General features: G+C 37.6%; 1 protein-coding gene across 3 annotated transcripts in view; it reads right to left on the bottom strand.

Annotated features, from left to right (window-relative positions):
• The window catches only part of LOC119797136 (netrin receptor UNC5C-like), a 239,362-nt gene that overhangs the window by 97,788 nt on the left and 122,779 nt on the right, over window positions 1–18,795 (bottom strand). For all 3 annotated transcript variants that reach the window (XM_038306101.1, XM_038306092.1, XM_038306108.1), the window contains exon 3: window positions 15,930–16,073. In XM_038306101.1, coding sequence (XP_038162029.1) covers window positions 15,930–16,073 — 144 coding nt within the window. The remainder of the gene's footprint in view (window positions 1–15,929; window positions 16,074–18,795) is intronic.

Raw genomic sequence — 18,795 nt, forward strand, 5'->3', positions numbered from 1 at the left:
TCATTCACTGACCCCACTTCACTCCCTAAATAGCACTCTCCAGCTTTAGGAATATCAGCAAAACCAAGACGTATTTTTCTAAATAGCTTTTTATAAATACAACAGTTAGGAACCACGGCCCAGTTAAAGGCTTCTTTTTGCAACTTCTAATTCACTACAAAGCAGTGTCAGCAGAAAGAAAACAGACAAATCGACTTCTCTAACATAAAAGCACCTTCATACTCCCCCCTCCCTCTGTGTTTCTCTCTACCTCCTCCCTTCTCTACATAAAACTTCCATCGCTCGACGAAAACTGTTATTACATTTGTGGTTAGCTTGTTGCCCTGGGCGTCTCAACATAAGCACATTTCAGAGCAATTATCCTCAATGGGTGTCTCTGACATACATGCTGCCCATGCCAAATCATAACGGTTTCCCCACGATGCAGCTGCTCAAGCAATAAAAAGCTATGTAAGGTTCTTGGGAATGGAAAGTAGAAATAAAATAAGTGCAGACAATATATTCAAACAAATAAAATTATATACAAAGATTTGAAAACAGGAAGTGCAAAAAAAAAAAATTATTAGTAGTTTAAAATGACAAAAAGTTGCATTGGTTACAGAATCTTTATACTTTGCGAAAGTATTTTCAAACATAATTTGATATCTGTTTGCCTTACTCTTCTCTGTTGTTCTATTTAAAGGGATTATGCATCTCTCTAACAGAATTTTCCAAGTTCTCAGACTGTAAATTTTACTGCATAAACACTAGCCGCATCAGGAGAAGATGAACTTCACTCAGAACATTGAGCAGAGTGTCTTACAGCATTATGTTATTATATAAAATTGTGCAAAAAAAGTTAAATGAACACAAATGCAAAAGTAGATACCAATGCAATATTTAAATTAACAGAGAGGTTATGGGTAACATACATCCTAATTTGTATTCACATTGCTCATGCAGATTCAATAAACAATTGGATAACCTACATTTATTGTGGTAACTGGTGGAAACTGTAATTGCTGAAATGTGCTAAATTGGTTTCCTAGCTTTGAACTTGCATATCCAACACATATGCCCCTCTTCAAAGAGATTTTAAATGTACCACATGAGAGACAGACATTTCCCTAAGAAACTGTTATAAAATTACTTTAAAATGCATGATTAAAATCATTTAGTCAAGTTAGGAAATCTAAAAAAATCATACTTCATTGTTGTCACCACAAAAAGAGGAACATCTTTGCCAGGAAATAATAAAAGAAAAAAGATGTGTTTGTGACTCCACTGCCTTAGAGATTCTTGTATTTACAAGTGTCTGGGATGAAAGCCTTGTCAGTCAATTTGATCATTAACTATTTAAATGGCAGTTAAAAATAAAATAAAAAAGAGTAATTAAATTGTACATTGTCACAAAGTTCAGCATCACTTCCTATTTACTTTAATTACATTTACTTTAATTACAGTTTCACATAGGGGAAATTAGATAAATGCTGTTTTTTGGCTCTTCATTATTTCCATCCTTTTAATTATTGTCATTGTAATCCCATCTATTTTTTATTTAAAGCTGCAGTCTGTTACATTGAGAAGAGAGCAGACTTCGACTGAAAATTTGAAGAAAAACAGGTTTCACGCCACTCCCCCACCCTCTCTGCTTCACTCATACCCCACCTCCAAGCTCCACCCCTCTCACAGCATCTGCGCGGCTACCGCATGCAACCAGAAGCGTCCAAGCAGCGTACGCGGCATGGAGTGTGAACCGGTAACAGCGATAACACTCACCTCCAAGCAGCTAGATATAAGATGCTGGTTATACCGAAGTTTGCCGTGTAAGCAGTTGTCGGCAGGGGCAGTAAGGGCAGTTTCTCTTTCGCTGGTGGCTGTCGCTCCGCCATGACTTCCACGCGCATCCTCCTGACTGCGGCAGCCGGGCGGCAGCGGCAGGTTAAGCGGTGAGAGGGGGGGGCGGGATTCAGCGTGTGTGAGCTGTGATTGACACTCCATCAGACGCTCCTCTGGCTGTGATTGGTTGTTTTGACTCGAAATATTCTTTCCAGATTGCAATACAGGCAGTATGCGGGACCAATTGAAGCAGTTTTTTTCACAGGTTACATATCACATGTACTACTGTCTGGGCATAGGGACAGTTTTAGCCAATATGACAAAAAAGTGATTTTTAAAAACTTACAGACTTCAGCTTTAATACCGGTAACAATAATAGCTTGTTTTTATTATGTAGGTTAAGCATTCTATTCATTTTATTGTTTAATTATATAACAAGAAAACAAAACTGATGATTGCCTTTACTTTTAAAGGAATAAATAACATTTGTTTAGAGAACAATTTGAGTATGTTTATCCCAACAACTTGAAGAATTTGCAAAAAAAATGTTTTATTTACAGTACACTAAAACCTTTATATGTGCTCTTTTTAGCAGCACATAGTGAAGTATATTGTTGACTTTTAACACTTAAGAGTTCCTTTTAAATTGCCTCTGGTGCTCCAAATATCAAAATGGAAGAAATAAAAGAACACTCTGACTTTGAACGTCACACTCATTTTCAATGTGGCTATAAAGGGAATAATTTTCTCTTACCTTTGAGACATTTTTTCCACTCCACCAATTCTTTTTTCTGAACTCTCTACCCTGTCATTTCAACACTTCACAACCTTTCATCAGCTCAGACAAAGTCCCTTCAATCTAAAGTTAGGTTTTAGAAAACTAAACAATCTAATGTGTTGCCATGGAGCTATATACAGCAGTGAAAAACTTCCTCTGTAGTATTTCTTTAAAGGACTAATTAGGATCAAAAATTGACCAGAAAATGTTTTCTCTTATATAGTACAGCAGGGGAAAAAAAAGAGTTAAGCATTCTATTTTTGAGAGGTACAATGTGTGTTCGAACCTAGGAAACCAAGAGATCATCCTCAGTTAAATTAAAAACAACCCTGGTTCAGTCCAAAAACATACAAAAACACATTCAAGATTGCAATAAACAAAACTGTTTTTCTGCCTTGCAGGATGTCCTTGCAGCATTTTTTAAAGGAACTGGTCTTCAAGATGTATTGTCCAGTATAATTTAGGTCATGATCCAATACTCATAAAAATATTATTGTGTCTCTCAATTGCGCTTTTCTGTTTATAGATTTGAGTGTGCATTGTGTCCCAATTCTCCACCCTTTGCACCCTAATCTATACTTTAGCTAAGCACATCTAAATGGACTTTACCAAAGTATATTGCCAACAATTAACACTGCAAGTTATGTTTTTCCAATAAGCTTCTGTACCAAAAATTAAAATTTAAATTAATTAAATGTAATTAATCTTAGTCAACTTAAGATTAACTGATACATTGCGATTTTCTTGAAAAACCTGAGTTTTCTCTTATACAGTATCATGATTATCTGAGTTAAGAAATATATATACATCCTAATTTAGCATTTGTTGTGCCAGCTGTACTAAACACTGACAGAATAAAGAGAAAAAAACATTTTCTTAAAGATTATTAACCTTATTTATATGTTATTAAACTGGTGCTAAATAAATAAACTGAATTGAATTGAATATATAAAAGTATACTATGCATATGAATTAACAAAATAGGAACCAATTAAATTACAAAATAAAAAAGATGAATACTGTTGTCAGGGTCTTAAATGTACACTTGTTTTTTGAGTTAATGCCAGAGCACCATTTGCCACAAGCCTAGTCATTTTTTGGACCACAGTTCCACTTCACATAAGTCCTTTTATCTTTTTTTTTTGTTAAGTCTCCCCTCAGTCCCTTTGTCCCTCTGCCTCTGTTCCTCATTGGCCAATAGACAAGCAAACCTACAGAGAGCACACCCCAACATGCCATCATTTAACAACAACTCTGCCACTAGGCAAACTATTGCGGTATATAGTTGGAGCAACCAAGCCTTCTTAAAAACAACAATCCGAGAAAGAGGAGGAGGAGCGAAGAGAAAATTTATTAAAAAATAGCACCGTTCTCTTTTGCGCAAATAAGCAAATTATTTTCAATTGATACAATTAATTTGTCACCAGCTGTCAATCTATGAAACTGAGGAGCATCTGTGAACACAAACGCAATAAATGCCACATTAGCTGGATGTCCTTGTCTCAGGCTCAATCGAAACAGCCCATGCCACAGCAGCTATGATTGTATTGATGGTTATATCAACACATTGTATTGCACTGTTATATCAACATATTGTATTGCACTGTCCACCCATTGGTATAAAGGCTACACTTATATTTATTGACAATATAACAATTCAAAATCATTACCTGTTATTTGAATGGTTTTATTTATGGCCAGTTTATTAAATGCTCAAAATAAAAGATTAAGTAAATTAATCCTTATTTTATAATTAGTTATTGTACGTTCCACTTTTGGGCAAAAAAAAAAAAAAAAATGCCCAAAGGGGTACATAAGTCAAAAAAGGTTGGGAATCACTGATCTAGTGAATGGTAGTTATGTTAGAAAAACGAAAGAAATTCTGTTTAAGGAGACATTATCGATTAATCAGATGAATGAAAGTGTGAGCTAATAAACAGTTAAATGACAATTAACTGTAAGTTATGAAAAACAGCTTGTCATGACAGACAGCTCACCTTCACCATTCATTTGATATACTGAGTCTATTTGTGATGGATATAATGTATGAATCTCTAAAAACCACATGAGCCAAACACAAAGTCGGACATGGGGAGAGTAAAGCAGATGCAATATATTTTGAAAAAGAAGCAGATGTACAGATGGTTCCTGCTTGCATCAAGGACTGCTGCATGGCCTTCTGCAGTGAATGACGCAGGGGGTACACAAAATACTATGTCTAAAGTTAGATTAAAATTTGCCTCTGTTCCGGTTCACCTAAATCACATGACTGCATTACTTCTTCAATAGCCATCAAGGGCAGGAGAATTCTTTAATGTAGATTTATTTTTTTTTTGTGCAATGTGCAATTGACATTTCCTGGGTCTCTCGATAACTGAGAATGTTGATGTTGTTTTTTCCCCTTTTTATATATATGCAATTTTTGGCTTTTAAGAAAAACAAGTATGGGAGTTCTGTTAGTAAATCAACAGTATGGTTTACGACTCTAGTGCACAAGAGTACCCTGAAGAAGCCATTGACATCTGGGAAAAAGGCAATGTGGCTCAACGCAGTGGGGAAACATCATAACCAAACAACCAGATTCATATGCAGAAACACTTTGTGGATTCCAACTATAAAAATGCTCATATTATGTATGTGACCATTTTGGCATCACCTTCAACACCAAAAACCAAATGTATGTCATTATTTGGGAAAAACACATAATGTGCATTTGTGTGAATAAATGTTGAAGTAAATGTGTATGAATATAAGGAAATAGCTAGATGAAACAGAGCTGCTGGAATAAACCGTGTCAAGACTGCCACTGAGAATGTGCTACTGCAGTGACTGTGGGAGTCACTGTGGTAGCTGTGCAAATTACAAACAGAGGTTGGCTAACTGACCACAGCTGTTTCTGGATTACAATAATTGTACAATGTTGTAAGCCTCGACATGTTAAGGGTCAACATTGGTGTATAGAACAGAACAAAAAATAACCCATTAAAGTCTTACATCTGGGGGGAAATCATTTTTAAGACATGTTCTCTGAGATCTGGTTAAATAAAAAAAATAATAATAAAAATAAATAAATCAACTTTGGATAGTTGCAACATAAACCAATTAGAAGACTGACAGAAAATTTTCCAGTAGACACCAGAAGTTGCCTGAATTGCTGTGCCCGAGTGCCTAGAGCTGATTCCTATGCACAAACGTCTTAGTGGAAGGTGGCAGAACAAATTGCCATAACTGAAGTAAGTGTATGTGTGTATCTGTTAGTTTGTGTGGGGCCTCAGCATATTACTAATCTATTGAAGGAGAAAGACTTGACCTGATAGATGCCAGGCCAAAGAGTGTGACTGACAATTCATGCAGATTAGTTCGTATTTAGGCATCTGTGTTTCACTCACTCGTGTACGTGCCTGCAATGCTACAGACCGAGAGGGCCTCTGAAAGTGCATGTGTTAAGCTCATCTTCACATAGAGTAAAAATAAGGTTGTGTCTACCTCTGTCACAACAATTTTATTTCAGAATTTCAGTTAAGAAAGGTATTTTGTCAAATAATGCTGCATTTCCTTTGCACTGTAGAGTTGATAGTATTGTTATCTAGAAAGCCAGGAGATAAGTAAAATAAATAGAGGGAAGACAGAGACAAGTGCCCCAGTGAAATAATGAGCAGATGAGGTGAGCAGTGTTCAAAAGTGAAAAAATACAGGAGTGGAAGAAACTATGAGATAAAAATGAAGCAGAGAATGCCAGAACGAAATGCTGAATTGCTATTGCATGGTGGAGTACAGGACACTTAGCTCAGCCATCTCCAGCTGCCAGGAAGAATTTTAATCACAACAGAAGATCCAAATAGGAGCCGAAAGCAGGGTAGGTCAGGAGGTTGGTTTGATTTGAAGTAAAAGGTTATCGCAAGAGAGGGTTAGGCGTAATCAGATCAGGTTAAGGAAACAATCACTGCAAAAATAGAAGAAAAAAGAGACTGAAGGATAGTGGACCATTCAATGTCACAAGAATGGGCTGTGTAGAGAAAGATGGGTAAAGATGAAATATGAACAGACTTCCTATAGTTCTTTAAATATTTTGGTGAAGACCTACTTCTATTGCAATAATTTCATCTCCCATCAAGTAATTTTACATTCAAGCACATACTTGTAATTTCTTGATGACATATAGTAAAACTGTCACCAACAAAGGAAAATGAATCTACCATGGTTGAGATGGATTGCTGTAGTTCAAACTGAGCACCATAAATGGGGAGACAAGGGGATTCAATTGACGTAAATGACGTGTGATTGCTGGTGAAAGCTATAATCAAAATGCTTTAAAACGTGCTGATATATGAACAGGTGTAAGACACTAAATTTGACACAGCAGTTTCAAAAGTGTTGTCTACTCCCATAAGTCCTCATTTCAGATTCAACATTCATAAAGTTAGGATAAAGCATAAAAAGCCTAAATATCTTTAAACGTTCTAATTGTATTTACTTATTTAAATGCTACAGCGTAACTCAACACAGCTCCATATTTTACCCATCTTCTGGTGACTATCTTTTGGCACAGCACATCTCTATCTTACTGGTTTTAAAAATATTGCAATTCCTCTTGTGCACTTCAATGGCCTTGAGAGTTACCAGATCACAATGAGATACAGCACATGGGGATTTGGCATAATAAGAGATGCTTAACATTGATATGCAGCTTAGGATTTTGTCACAATGTGCTATTTATGCGTGTCTTCAAAAAAATATAAATTTTGAGGAATATTACTGAAAACTTGGTGAATATGTACAGCGAGGAACCAAGGTATCAAAATCTGGTTAAAACAGGCACCAGCAAGGTGTGTATGCTGCTTAACTGGTTATGCCTCTTAAAATGGCTCTCTTTGCTAATAAAAATGTTGAAAAAAGTTGCATTGAAAAATGCAACTTTGTTTGTGCATCTTATCGCTTCTGGTGTCTACATTCTTGTGTTTGCTTGTGTTTGTGTCAGAAGCCTGTATGCAAACACTCCTCTGCATCTGTCGCTCAGCATGCGTCATTCTGAACATAGGCCAAAAACAGCAGATTACCCCAATTTCATTGCACCCCAAGGAGGGCCCATTCCAGTCAAGAATGTCATTAGTGGAGCTAAGAGAGATATTTTTGACTATTTCACTGAGTTGCTGTACATAGACAGGAAAGCATCATCACAAAGTAAAACACTCCCCAAAAGCTGCAAAATGGAATTCACTTTTAAATCATTTTTTGTCAGTTATTCAACTGATTTTACTTCTGGATAAATGTAAGAGTTTAAGAGTATAAGTTTATTTTTACTGCAAAGATAAACCCCAGGTTTTGTTTTTTTAATCAAATTTAAAAATGAAATAACATTTTATAAACACAATTTAAAAACGTTTTTTCTTTTTCACTATTTGAGAACAAATCTGATTTACTTTTTCCTATTTATACATTCTTCAAATAACAACTTAATGATTCCCTAATAATGTTATGATTTTGTAAAATTAAATAATAAAAACACAGGAAACTTACAACTCTAAGAATACCATCCCAACTGTAAAGTAATGGGAACGCAGTATAATGTGTGTTTAAAGCAGAAGGAATTCTAACCTTAAAAAATAGAAGAAATTATACCAAAATAAATTCTTTGTGGGAATATTCAGGATCTCAATAGCCAAAGAGCTTAAAAATAAAAAAAAAACTTGAGGACAAATGTCTTCAAATAAGACAATGACCCTAATGGTGTTGCTATATTGGCTAGAATTACTATCATTGTGCTAAGAGACGTCTTTCATTAAAATATAATAACTTAAGTGCATTTAAAGCATAACTGAATGCAGTTGACTGTAACGGTTTTTGGTAAAGCTTCATTAACAATGCCTAATATGAGACTGCAAATGAGCAAGTTAAGGAAAAATCTTCAACTAATTATTAAAAGGTAGGTTTGACATAAAATCACTCCATCCATCCATCCATCCATCCATCCATCCATCCATCCATCCATCCATCCATCCATCCATCCATCCATCCATCCATCCATCCATCCATCTTCTCCCACTTATTTTTTCAGGGTCGAGGTGGGGCTGGTGCCTATCTTCGGCAGTCTATTGGTGTACACCCTGGACAGGTCACCAGTCTGTCTTATTTGCAAATAAAATACACAAAACAGATATTGTAGGGTCATTATGATGGATCTCCATCTAAAAAGGATCATCATCATCATGGGAGCAGAGGTTTTCAAGGTTTCATGCCTGTCGGTGTTACACTGTCTGGTAGAGTGCTACATATGGGAATGTGCACAGTTTATTTTGTCTTGTCTGTGGAAACCACTCGGTCAGAATCCCAAACTGTCCTGTCAAAAGTGCACCCAAGTGTATCTAGGCTGTCAGTGTAAGCCGGTGAAACTAGAAAGAAGAGACTGATTTTGATATCCGTATTTCTTTACTGCAAGACCTCGACTACAACCTGAGCACAGAAACAAATCCCAGTTGTCTTTTATGGCTGAATCGAAGTGAGCAATGATGCCTGGAAAACTGCTTTTGTGGGTTCAATTCTCAGTGAGAGAAACAATCCATTGTTTTTTTTGTTTTTTGTTTTTTATAGAAAGATGAACAATGTTTTTTTTCTGAAATGTTCAATCATTTATCTCAATTTTCTTCTTTCAGAGTTGCTATAAATTGATCATCATTCACAATTTGAACATTTCTGAAGAGATTTCACTGTCATCTGTGTACAGAAAATAGTATTATGTCCTGCACAAAGTGGGATAGAATATGGTTCCATGTATTGTTGACAGTGTTGGAGTCCAGCAATGAGAGAAACAGTGAAGACTGAATGGTACCACAATGAAAGATAGCTCGGTAAAAGTTCTGAAACCCAGGATGGAAGTATTTTCATGAAGGGCTGTGACATCATAGCCACAAAACCCTGAAAGCAAACAAATCCACACTTGTTCACTTGTTATATGGGGGTATTTTGGGATGTGTTGGGAACCAGTAAAAGACTGTATCCCTAATTGTGCTGCAAAAGCTCTTTCCCTTCCACTGGCCTAAGAGCAGAGAGCATTTAAAATAGATTTTGACCAATACAGGTTTTTTTAAAGATGATGCCCATACTAGGGCTGCAACAACGAATCGATAAAATCGATAAAAATCGACTTTTAAAAGCGTTGGCAATGAATTTCATCATCGATTAGTTGTGTTGCGCGATTAATGCGTCATCCGCCGCCGCCGTCATCACATCCACTTGACTGAAACGGGGGAAGAAGAAAAAAAATACGGCAGAGCGAGCCAGCGCCGCAGGTGCGCAGTGTTGCCAACTCAGCGACTTTTCAGACCCCTCCAGCGACTATTTTTCAAAAAAGCGACTAGCGACAAATCTGCCGACTTTTTACGGTGTCACTTTTGGAGACTCTTACGTGAAAGCATGTATCGTTTCTACTCTGCCGTGGGTCGCCTCCCCCATCCCAGCCCCGTTCTCTGTCCCTCTCAGCGCTGCAGTCAGAGCCGCAGGATGTTTACCCTCAGCGTTCAGACTTTATCTCTATGGTTAAGTATTTTCTCAAGTAGCAACTTTAACTGCTATACTTTCCTGTCTTAAAAGGCAGAACTCTTCTAGTCTAAAAAAAACTCATTTGTTGAAATGGGGGGACCTATTGTTTGAACCCCTTAGGGGCTTTTAAAAACAAAAATGTCTTTTTTTGCGCTTTATGAAACAAAGTAGCCTATATTTTGTGGATGTACAGCTACATTTCTCATGTAAGTTTGCGTAGTTTTAACACAAACATTTATTTTTCATATTGCACCAGTACAGTTAATGAGCAACCTGTACTTGTGTGCTTGTTTGTTCTGTCTAAAATGTTTATTTTGGAATAAAGAGGTTAATATAAAAAATATTTTTTGTCCGATTCATCGATTAATCGAACAAATAATCGGCCGATTCATCGATTTTTAAAATAATCGTTAGTTGCAGCCCTAGCCCATACCCATTATTTTGGCTTAAGATTATATATATACACTATATTGCCAAAAGTATTTGCTCACCCATCCAAATTATTGGAATCAGGTGTTCCAATCACTTCCATGGCCACAGGTGTATAAATTCAAGCAACTAGGCATGCAGACTGTTTTTACAAACATTTGTGAAAGAATGGGTCGCTCTCAGGAGCTCAGTGAATTCCAGCATGGAACTGTGATAGGATGCCACCTGTGCAACAAATCCAGTCGTGAAATTTCCTCGCTCCTAAATATTCCACAGTCAACTGTCAGCTGTATTATAAGAAAATGGAAGTGTTTGGGAACGACAGCAACTCAGCCACGAAGTGGTAGGCCACGTAAACTGACGGAGCGGGGTCAGCGGATGCTGACGCGCATAGTGCGAAGAGGTCGCCAACTTTCTGCAGAGTCAATCACTACAGACCTCCAAACTTCATGTGGCCTTCAGATTAGCTCAAGAACAGTGCGCAGAGAGCTTCATGGAATGGGTTTCCATGGTCGAGCAGCTGCATCCAAGCCATACATCACCAAGTGCAATGCAAAGCGTCGGATGCGGTGGTGTAAAGCACGCCGCCACTGGACTCTAGAGCAGTGGAGACGCGTTCTCTGGAGTGACGAATCGCGCTTCTCCATCTGGCAATCTGATGGACGGGTCTGGGTTTGGCGGTTGCCAGGAGAACGGTACTTGTCTGACTGCATTGTGCCAAGTGTAAAGTTTGGTGGAGGGGGGATTATGGTGTGGGGTTGTTTTTCAGGAGCTGGGCTTGGCCCCTTAGTTCCAGTGAAAGGAACTCTGAATGCTTCAGCATACCAAGACATTTTGGACAATTCCATGCTCCCAACTTTGTGGGAACAGTTTGGAGCTGGCCCCTTCCTCTTCCAACATGACTGTGCACCAGTGCACAAAGCAAGGTCCATAAAGACATGGATGACAGAGTCTGGTGTGGATGAACTTGACTGGCCTGCACAGAGTCCTGACCTCAACCCGATAGAACACCTTTGGGATGAATTAGAGCGGAGACTGAGAGCCAGGCCTTCTCGTCCAACATCAGTGTGCGACCTCACAAATGCGCTTCTGGAAGAATGGTCAAAAATTCCCATAAACACACTCCTAAACCTTGTGGACAGCCTTCCCAGAAGAGTTGAAGCTGTTCTAGCTGCAAAGGGTGGACCGACGTCATATTGAACCCTATGGATTAGGAACGGGATGTCACTTAAGCTCATATGTGAGTCAAGGCAGGTGAGCAAATACTTTTGGCAATATAGTGTATATATATATATATATATATATATATATATATATATATATATATATATATATATATATATATATAAAACCATGTGATGAAATGCCAACCATGGAAAAGAAGGCTGCAGAATAATATCAAGGAAGGAAGTGAGTCAATTGACCGAGGCCCTAAGAGGTACAATGAAAATAGCCAGATGCACATACCTAGAGCACTGGAAACTGCCAAACAAAGGCCCCAAGCCTTGACCTGCCGCCTAAAGGGATACACGAGAGACAAGGATGCCAGATGGGTAAACCGGCTGTTCGCAACTCAACCACTGTAAGTGTACGCTCAGTAGCAGGGACACAACAGTAGAACAACCTCACCAAGGCTGGAAACAGAACAGTACTGGAAAGACCTATGGGAGAAGGAGGCAGCACACAACAGGGAGGCACAGTGGCTGGTAGCTCTAAGAGAGGACCACAGCAACCTCCCTGAACAGAATCCAGTCAACATCACAGTGGCAGACATCCAAACTGGACAGCACCAGGCCCAGACGAGATACACACTTACTGGCTTTAGAAACTCCATGAAAGCTTGGCAGCACAAATTAACCAATTGCTGAGAAATGGGAACCAACCTGAATGGCTAACCGAAGGGCGCACAATCCTGATCCTGAGGGACCCCTCAAAGGGTACAGTCCCATCCAACTATTGACCCATTACCTGCCTCTCCACAACATGGAAGCTCATGTCCAGGATCATAGTGGCTAAGATAAACGGGCACATGGATCAATACATGAGCACAGCTCATAAGGGAATTGGCAAAAATACCAGAGATGCCAAACACCAACTCCTGGTAGATAGAACAGTCGCTGAAGACTGCAGAACCCAAAACACTAACCTAAGCACTGCCTGGATTGATTACAAAAAAGCATTGGACTCAATGCCACACACTTGGTTCATTGAATGCTTGGAGCTATACAACATAAACAGGACTCTAAGAGCCTTCATTGCAAACTCAATGAAGTTGTGGAAAACCACCCTTGAGGCCAATGGCAAGATACTTGCACAAGTCTCCATCAAACATGGATATATATATATATCAAGGAAACACGCTGTCCCCACTGCTGTTCTGCATAGGTCTGAACCCCCGCAGCCAAATAATAAACAAGACTGGCTACGGGTACCGACTTAGGAACGGGACCACCATCAGTCACCTCCTATACATGGATGAAATTAAGCTGTACGCTAAGAATGAGCAAGACCTTGACCCACTGGTCCATACCATCCGGATCTTCAGCACAGACATCGGGATGTCATTCGGACTAGAGAAGTGTGATCGGATGGTGACTAAGAGAGTGAAGGTAGTCCACACAGAGGGGGTCTCACTCCCAGGAGGAACAATAACAGACATTGAAGACAGCTACAAGTATCTTGGAATCCCGCAAACAAATGGCAACCTCAAAGAGGTAACAAGGAAAGTGGCTATGGACAAATACCTCCAATGAGTAAGGCAAGTGCTAAGGAGCCAGCTCAACTGCAACAATAAGTCTCGGCTAATAAATAGCTATGCTCTACCAGTAATCAGATACCCTGCAGGAATAAGAAGCTGGACAAAGGAAGAGGTACAGGCCATAGATGTTAAGACACGAAAGCTCCTAACCATGCACGGAGGGTACAAGCCCAAATTCAGTACCCTGAGACTGTACGCCAGCCACAAGAAAAGCGACCGAGGACTAATGAGCGTAAGAGCCACTATCCGGGATGAAATATCCAAGATCCATAAGTATATCAATGACAAGGCTCCAACAGACGACATCCTCAGTGAATGTCTCAGTCAATGGGGAACAGAAGATGAGGTGCCAGAGACTCCATCATGGGTGGATAAGCCTCAACACAGGATGTACCATCGAAACATAATCGAAGTTTGAAGGAAGCAAGAAAACGGGTATATATATATATATATATATATATATATATATATATATATATATATATATATATATATATATATATATATATATATATATATATATATATATATATATATATATATACTTGTGTGCTTGTTTGTTCTGTCTAAAATGTTTATTTTGGAATAAAGAGGTTAATATAAAAAATATTTTTTGTCCGATTCATCGATTAATCGAACAAATAATCGGCCGATTCATCGATTTTTAAAATAATCGTTAGTTGCAGCCCTAGCCCATACCCATTATTTTGGCTTAAGATTATATATATATATATATATATATATATATATATATATATATATATATATATATATATATATATATATATATATATATATATTAGTGCTGTCAATCGATAAAAAATTTTTAATCGCGATTAATCGCATCAATGCCTGAGTTAACTCGGGATTAATCGCATTTTAATCGCAAATTTTTTTTATGATTGAAAATCATTTAAATACTCTCGATGACATACAAAAAATACATACAGGCTAGGTTTGTGCCAATGTTCTTTTTTTAAAATGAAAACAGGTCACAGACACTGATTTATGCCATAGAAACATATGGCAAGAAGATGGGGAGGCATATAGCAAAAAATAACAAATATGTAGCCAAAAAAAAGGCCCTGAAAACAGGCTTATGTAAAAGACAGTCTTTACAGTTAATACAGTCTTTTGAACAAAGACAAGCATTTTACCCTACTGCTATAAAATGCAGTAGAGTTAACATTAGATGTCAATTAACCAAGATAATAATGAACAATTTTCAATCAATACATCAAAATCAATAGACCGACATCACTAGATGGAGGTAATCTATGCTCTAGAAAGTTACTTTTCAGCCTCTTAACAAAAATGAGAACACACACACACCCATCCACCGACACACACACAGACACACACACGCGATACCGACCTGTTGCGTACACAGACAGCAAGAGTGCCGTAGCAGATTCCATTTCACCTCAGTAATCTTTTTTCTCAGCGTATTTCAGGTTGCTACTAGTTACCAGACACTCAACTTGTTTGTTGGTGGTGGGACTTAAAGAAAAGGCACTAGCGCTACCCAGTGTATGAGCGTCTTTTTCCCTTGAGGAGCTCCGCTCTAGAAGCCTATGGAAAATGCCTACACTGGGGGAAAAAAGCCCCGCCTTCCCGCAGGCTGCAGCGGGATGTACTTGGAAAATTGCACCATAAAACCACATATCGTTAATCTCACGTTAAAAAAATTATCGCCGTTAAAATGGCCTCGCGTTAACGCGTTAATAACGCAATAATTTTGACAGCACTAATATATATATATATATATATATATATATATATATATATATATATATATATATATATATATATATATATATATATATATATATATATATATATATATCTGATGAACGGCATCCAAGAAGGGGGCAGATCTAAAGAGGCTAACACAGGATGTACATCTTCACAATTAGGACTTGAACGACTCCAGAGTCCCACCCTTTTTTCCCACCGACCGTACCTACTACCTACTAAACAAGTGATCAAAACCTAATGTGACTTAGAATATACTCCTTCTTCATTATATTCCAATGCTGCAATGTTGGCTGTTTATGTACAACAAAAAATTAATCCTAGCTTTACTTTGTATGTTTTAAAAAGGTGGAATATTATCTGATTAGGTGTTTTTCAAGAAAGCAATTCATATTTTTATGTGAAGAAAATTTTATTGTTCTTTGTAAAGGTCCATATGACATTAAACCTTTTGCTGAAATCCAAATGAAAACAGCAAAATTAATCACACATGAACCTTAGCTAGTAAAATTATGCTGTTTTATATGTTATTTTATTAAAGCATAGTTAATTTGTCTAGTTTCAAATCAGTTGGAAGGTATGGAAAAAATTACAATAGAGTAAATGTGCATATGCACCATAGATGCACATGCTTCCATGTGGGCTAATATGCTTGAGTGTGTTCCCAAAACCCAGTGCTCTTTCATCACATTGGAGAGAGAGAGATGATGACCCTATAAGTTTAAATTGCTTATCTTTTCACAAGAGAAAATGTATGTTTGTTATGTGTATTTTATGTAATCAAATTAAAGATGTTTGTGTTGTCTTTCTGTTAGACACTGACTAACTCAAAACAATTGTTGTTTTTGTACTCACATGCAATGCGTACATGTGCCTTGCGGCTTTTGGTGGTTCCGGCAGAGCTCCAGGCCACACACTGACACCAATAATCTTCTGGACCAAATAGCTCCTCCACTTGCTGCCGTGTTATTTCTATACTGGCTTCTCTTACAACTAGACCTGCAAAGGAACAAAAAAAAAATAAATAAATAAAAAATGTCAATTAATTCACATCAATATCAGTTTAAACCAGAAAAATACTTTTTAAGCAGTTAAATATGTGAAACATTAACAGCTTTAAGGCCAAAATCTAAACACTGAAATAAATACAATGTATGGAATACCAAAAAAGTTTAAAAAACAATTGGACTTTCCAAGTTTCAAGATGTTTTGCTTCCCTTCCAGGAAGATTTCAGCTTTCAAAAACCTACGATGCAGCGATAAAGTTGATTCCTTCCCGCTATCATCGCAACCCCTAAACCCATACTGGGGAACAGAACACCTCTCCTGTTCATCCAGGACAACATTTACCTCTAACAACCCCCCTTTCAGAGACATAGACAGGTACTGGGTATTGCAAGCTAACAAAGAACCCAAACGACTGCCCCTTCCTAAGGGGCAGACTCATTCGTCCAGTCCAGTTTGCATGTTTTCTAAGGCAAAACAACGCTTTATTTTTGGTCCACTCTGTAAAGCCTCGACCTCAAAGCTATTTCTGACATTTGTGAGTTGAAAAAGCTTCCTGGATGGAAAGCGGAAAGTCTTCAAACTTGGAAACAAAGTCCAGTGGATTGTTTTTTTTTACCTTTTTTGAATGACTATGACCTGGATGACTGGGAATTCATCACTAGCATGAATGGAATAGTATTTTCACCCTTTGAATCTTTTCCATATTCTGTTACTTCGCACCCTCAAACTTCAAAGTATTTTATTGTGATATTCTGTCACTGAGCAACACAATTAAATGTAGAGGAAAAGGATATGGGGGTATATTTTGTTTACAAATTACAAATTCCTCCAAAAGAATGTGCAGAGTGAGGGAGTAATTAGATAATTTACAAAGGAATCCCCTTCAAGCTGGACAACATCTCAAACACAGAGAGGGAGCCACAAAAGAATAAAAATCTGAATAATTGTTGACCTGATGACACATATACAGTGATGGGAGTAACGGTGTTTAAAGTAACAGCGTTACTAACGCCGCTACCTGTTTTTAGTAACGAGTAATTAAAATTATTACTCTTACTGTAGCTATAACGCAGTTACAATTGCCGACACCCCGTTACTGCACGTTACTCAGGTCGCACAATTAACCTTTTTTCATGATAGGACTCGTGCGCGCGTCATGAGAGAGGGGAGGATGGAGAGGTAGGAGGACTCCTGCGGCAAAACAGGGTTTTCCAGATGGAAATACCGGTGTTACGTCGAGCTGCGTTTCCCCATCAGATACGTCTTCCCCTGCATCTCTGCACAGCGCGGCGGCACGATTCATGGATGGATGGATGGATAGATAGATATAGCTACATGTTGCAGTATCTATAACATTCCAAACACAGGATTTCAGAATTAGACATCCCCAGTTATTAATTTCATACACTCGCAAAAGTAACGCAATAGTTACTTTTACTAGTAACTAGTTACTTTTATTGTGGAGTAACTCAGTTACTAACTCAGTTACTTTTTGGGAGAAGTAACTATAACTAATTACTTTTTCAAAGTAACGTGCCCAACACTGCACATATATAAGATCAACTTTCATTGATCTTAATCAATTTTGTAATGACGGAAGGGCAAAGCTTAGTCTCCAGTTGTAACTACAGTGGTCCTACAAATGAGCAACTACTGGTTTTTCCACCACGTTTTAATCAGTGTTGTCAAAATAAAGGAAGAAGGGAGATAAGAACAATATTTTTTTGTAAGATCTATCAAAAGCCAAGTGGAGTCCATGGAATATAGTACATAGAAATGTGTGGTAATGAGTAAAATGAAAACTTCACAAAGTATAGATAAATCTGTAGAGCCCTACATGAGTAGCAAGGTCTTTAATATTTGCTAATATTTCAAATTCCAGTTCTTTTTCACCCCCCCCCCCCCCACTGAAATAATGCAGCTCTTTTTACATTTACGTTATCATATTTAGTTACTTTAACACAATTGTTTTATATCCTACCCTGCTGACATGAAAAAATTTTGTTAAAGTAACTAAATATGATAACGTACGGTAAATGTAAAAACAGCTGCATTATTTTTTTCAGTACCCTATGAAAGCAACATGATGTATTTTTTTTTACTTCTCGAACTTCAAAGCCTTAATTTTGATTAACTAATTAGAAAAATGTTGACATGTAAAAAAAAAATCAACGCAGTCAATGCTTATATAGGCCTACAAATTGAATCAATAATATCATTTAACAAATAAAATAATTTATCTTTAGATTTGATTGAAGTTAACAGTAGGTCATGAGACCCTGTATGCTGTCAGTTGACTAATGGCAGAAGGGAAGGAGAATGATGTCCCAATAAATCCTAAAAAACTAGCTGAAGATGGTAGAATTAGCATAATTAATTAAGAATAGTATTTATTTTTGTCTACAAAGAATATTTTCATCATTAGAGCAGCATTGGTAAAGAAAGGGGATTAAGTAATAGCATAATAGGGAATATTTCTGTAAAAGACCTCCTGCTATGAGGAGAAATGTGTGACCATAAGGGCTAATACTGTATAATGCAACAGAGAGATTTTTTATGTAGGGCTGATGGTGGACTACAGGGTGCCTTTACTTGCCTTTGTTTTCATATATAGTGATGACCAAAGGTACTTTTGACAGAAATTAACCAAAAGAAAGCTCTACTTAAACATAGTATTACTCAAGTAAAAGTAGAAATTGTCACTAACAAAATT

Source organism: Cyprinodon tularosa, unplaced genomic scaffold, assembly GCF_016077235.1.
Source record: "Cyprinodon tularosa strain WSP-4 unplaced genomic scaffold, ASM1607723v1 ctg115, whole genome shotgun sequence".
In the NCBI taxonomy this organism is placed as follows: domain Eukaryota; kingdom Metazoa; phylum Chordata; class Actinopteri; order Cyprinodontiformes; family Cyprinodontidae; genus Cyprinodon; species Cyprinodon tularosa.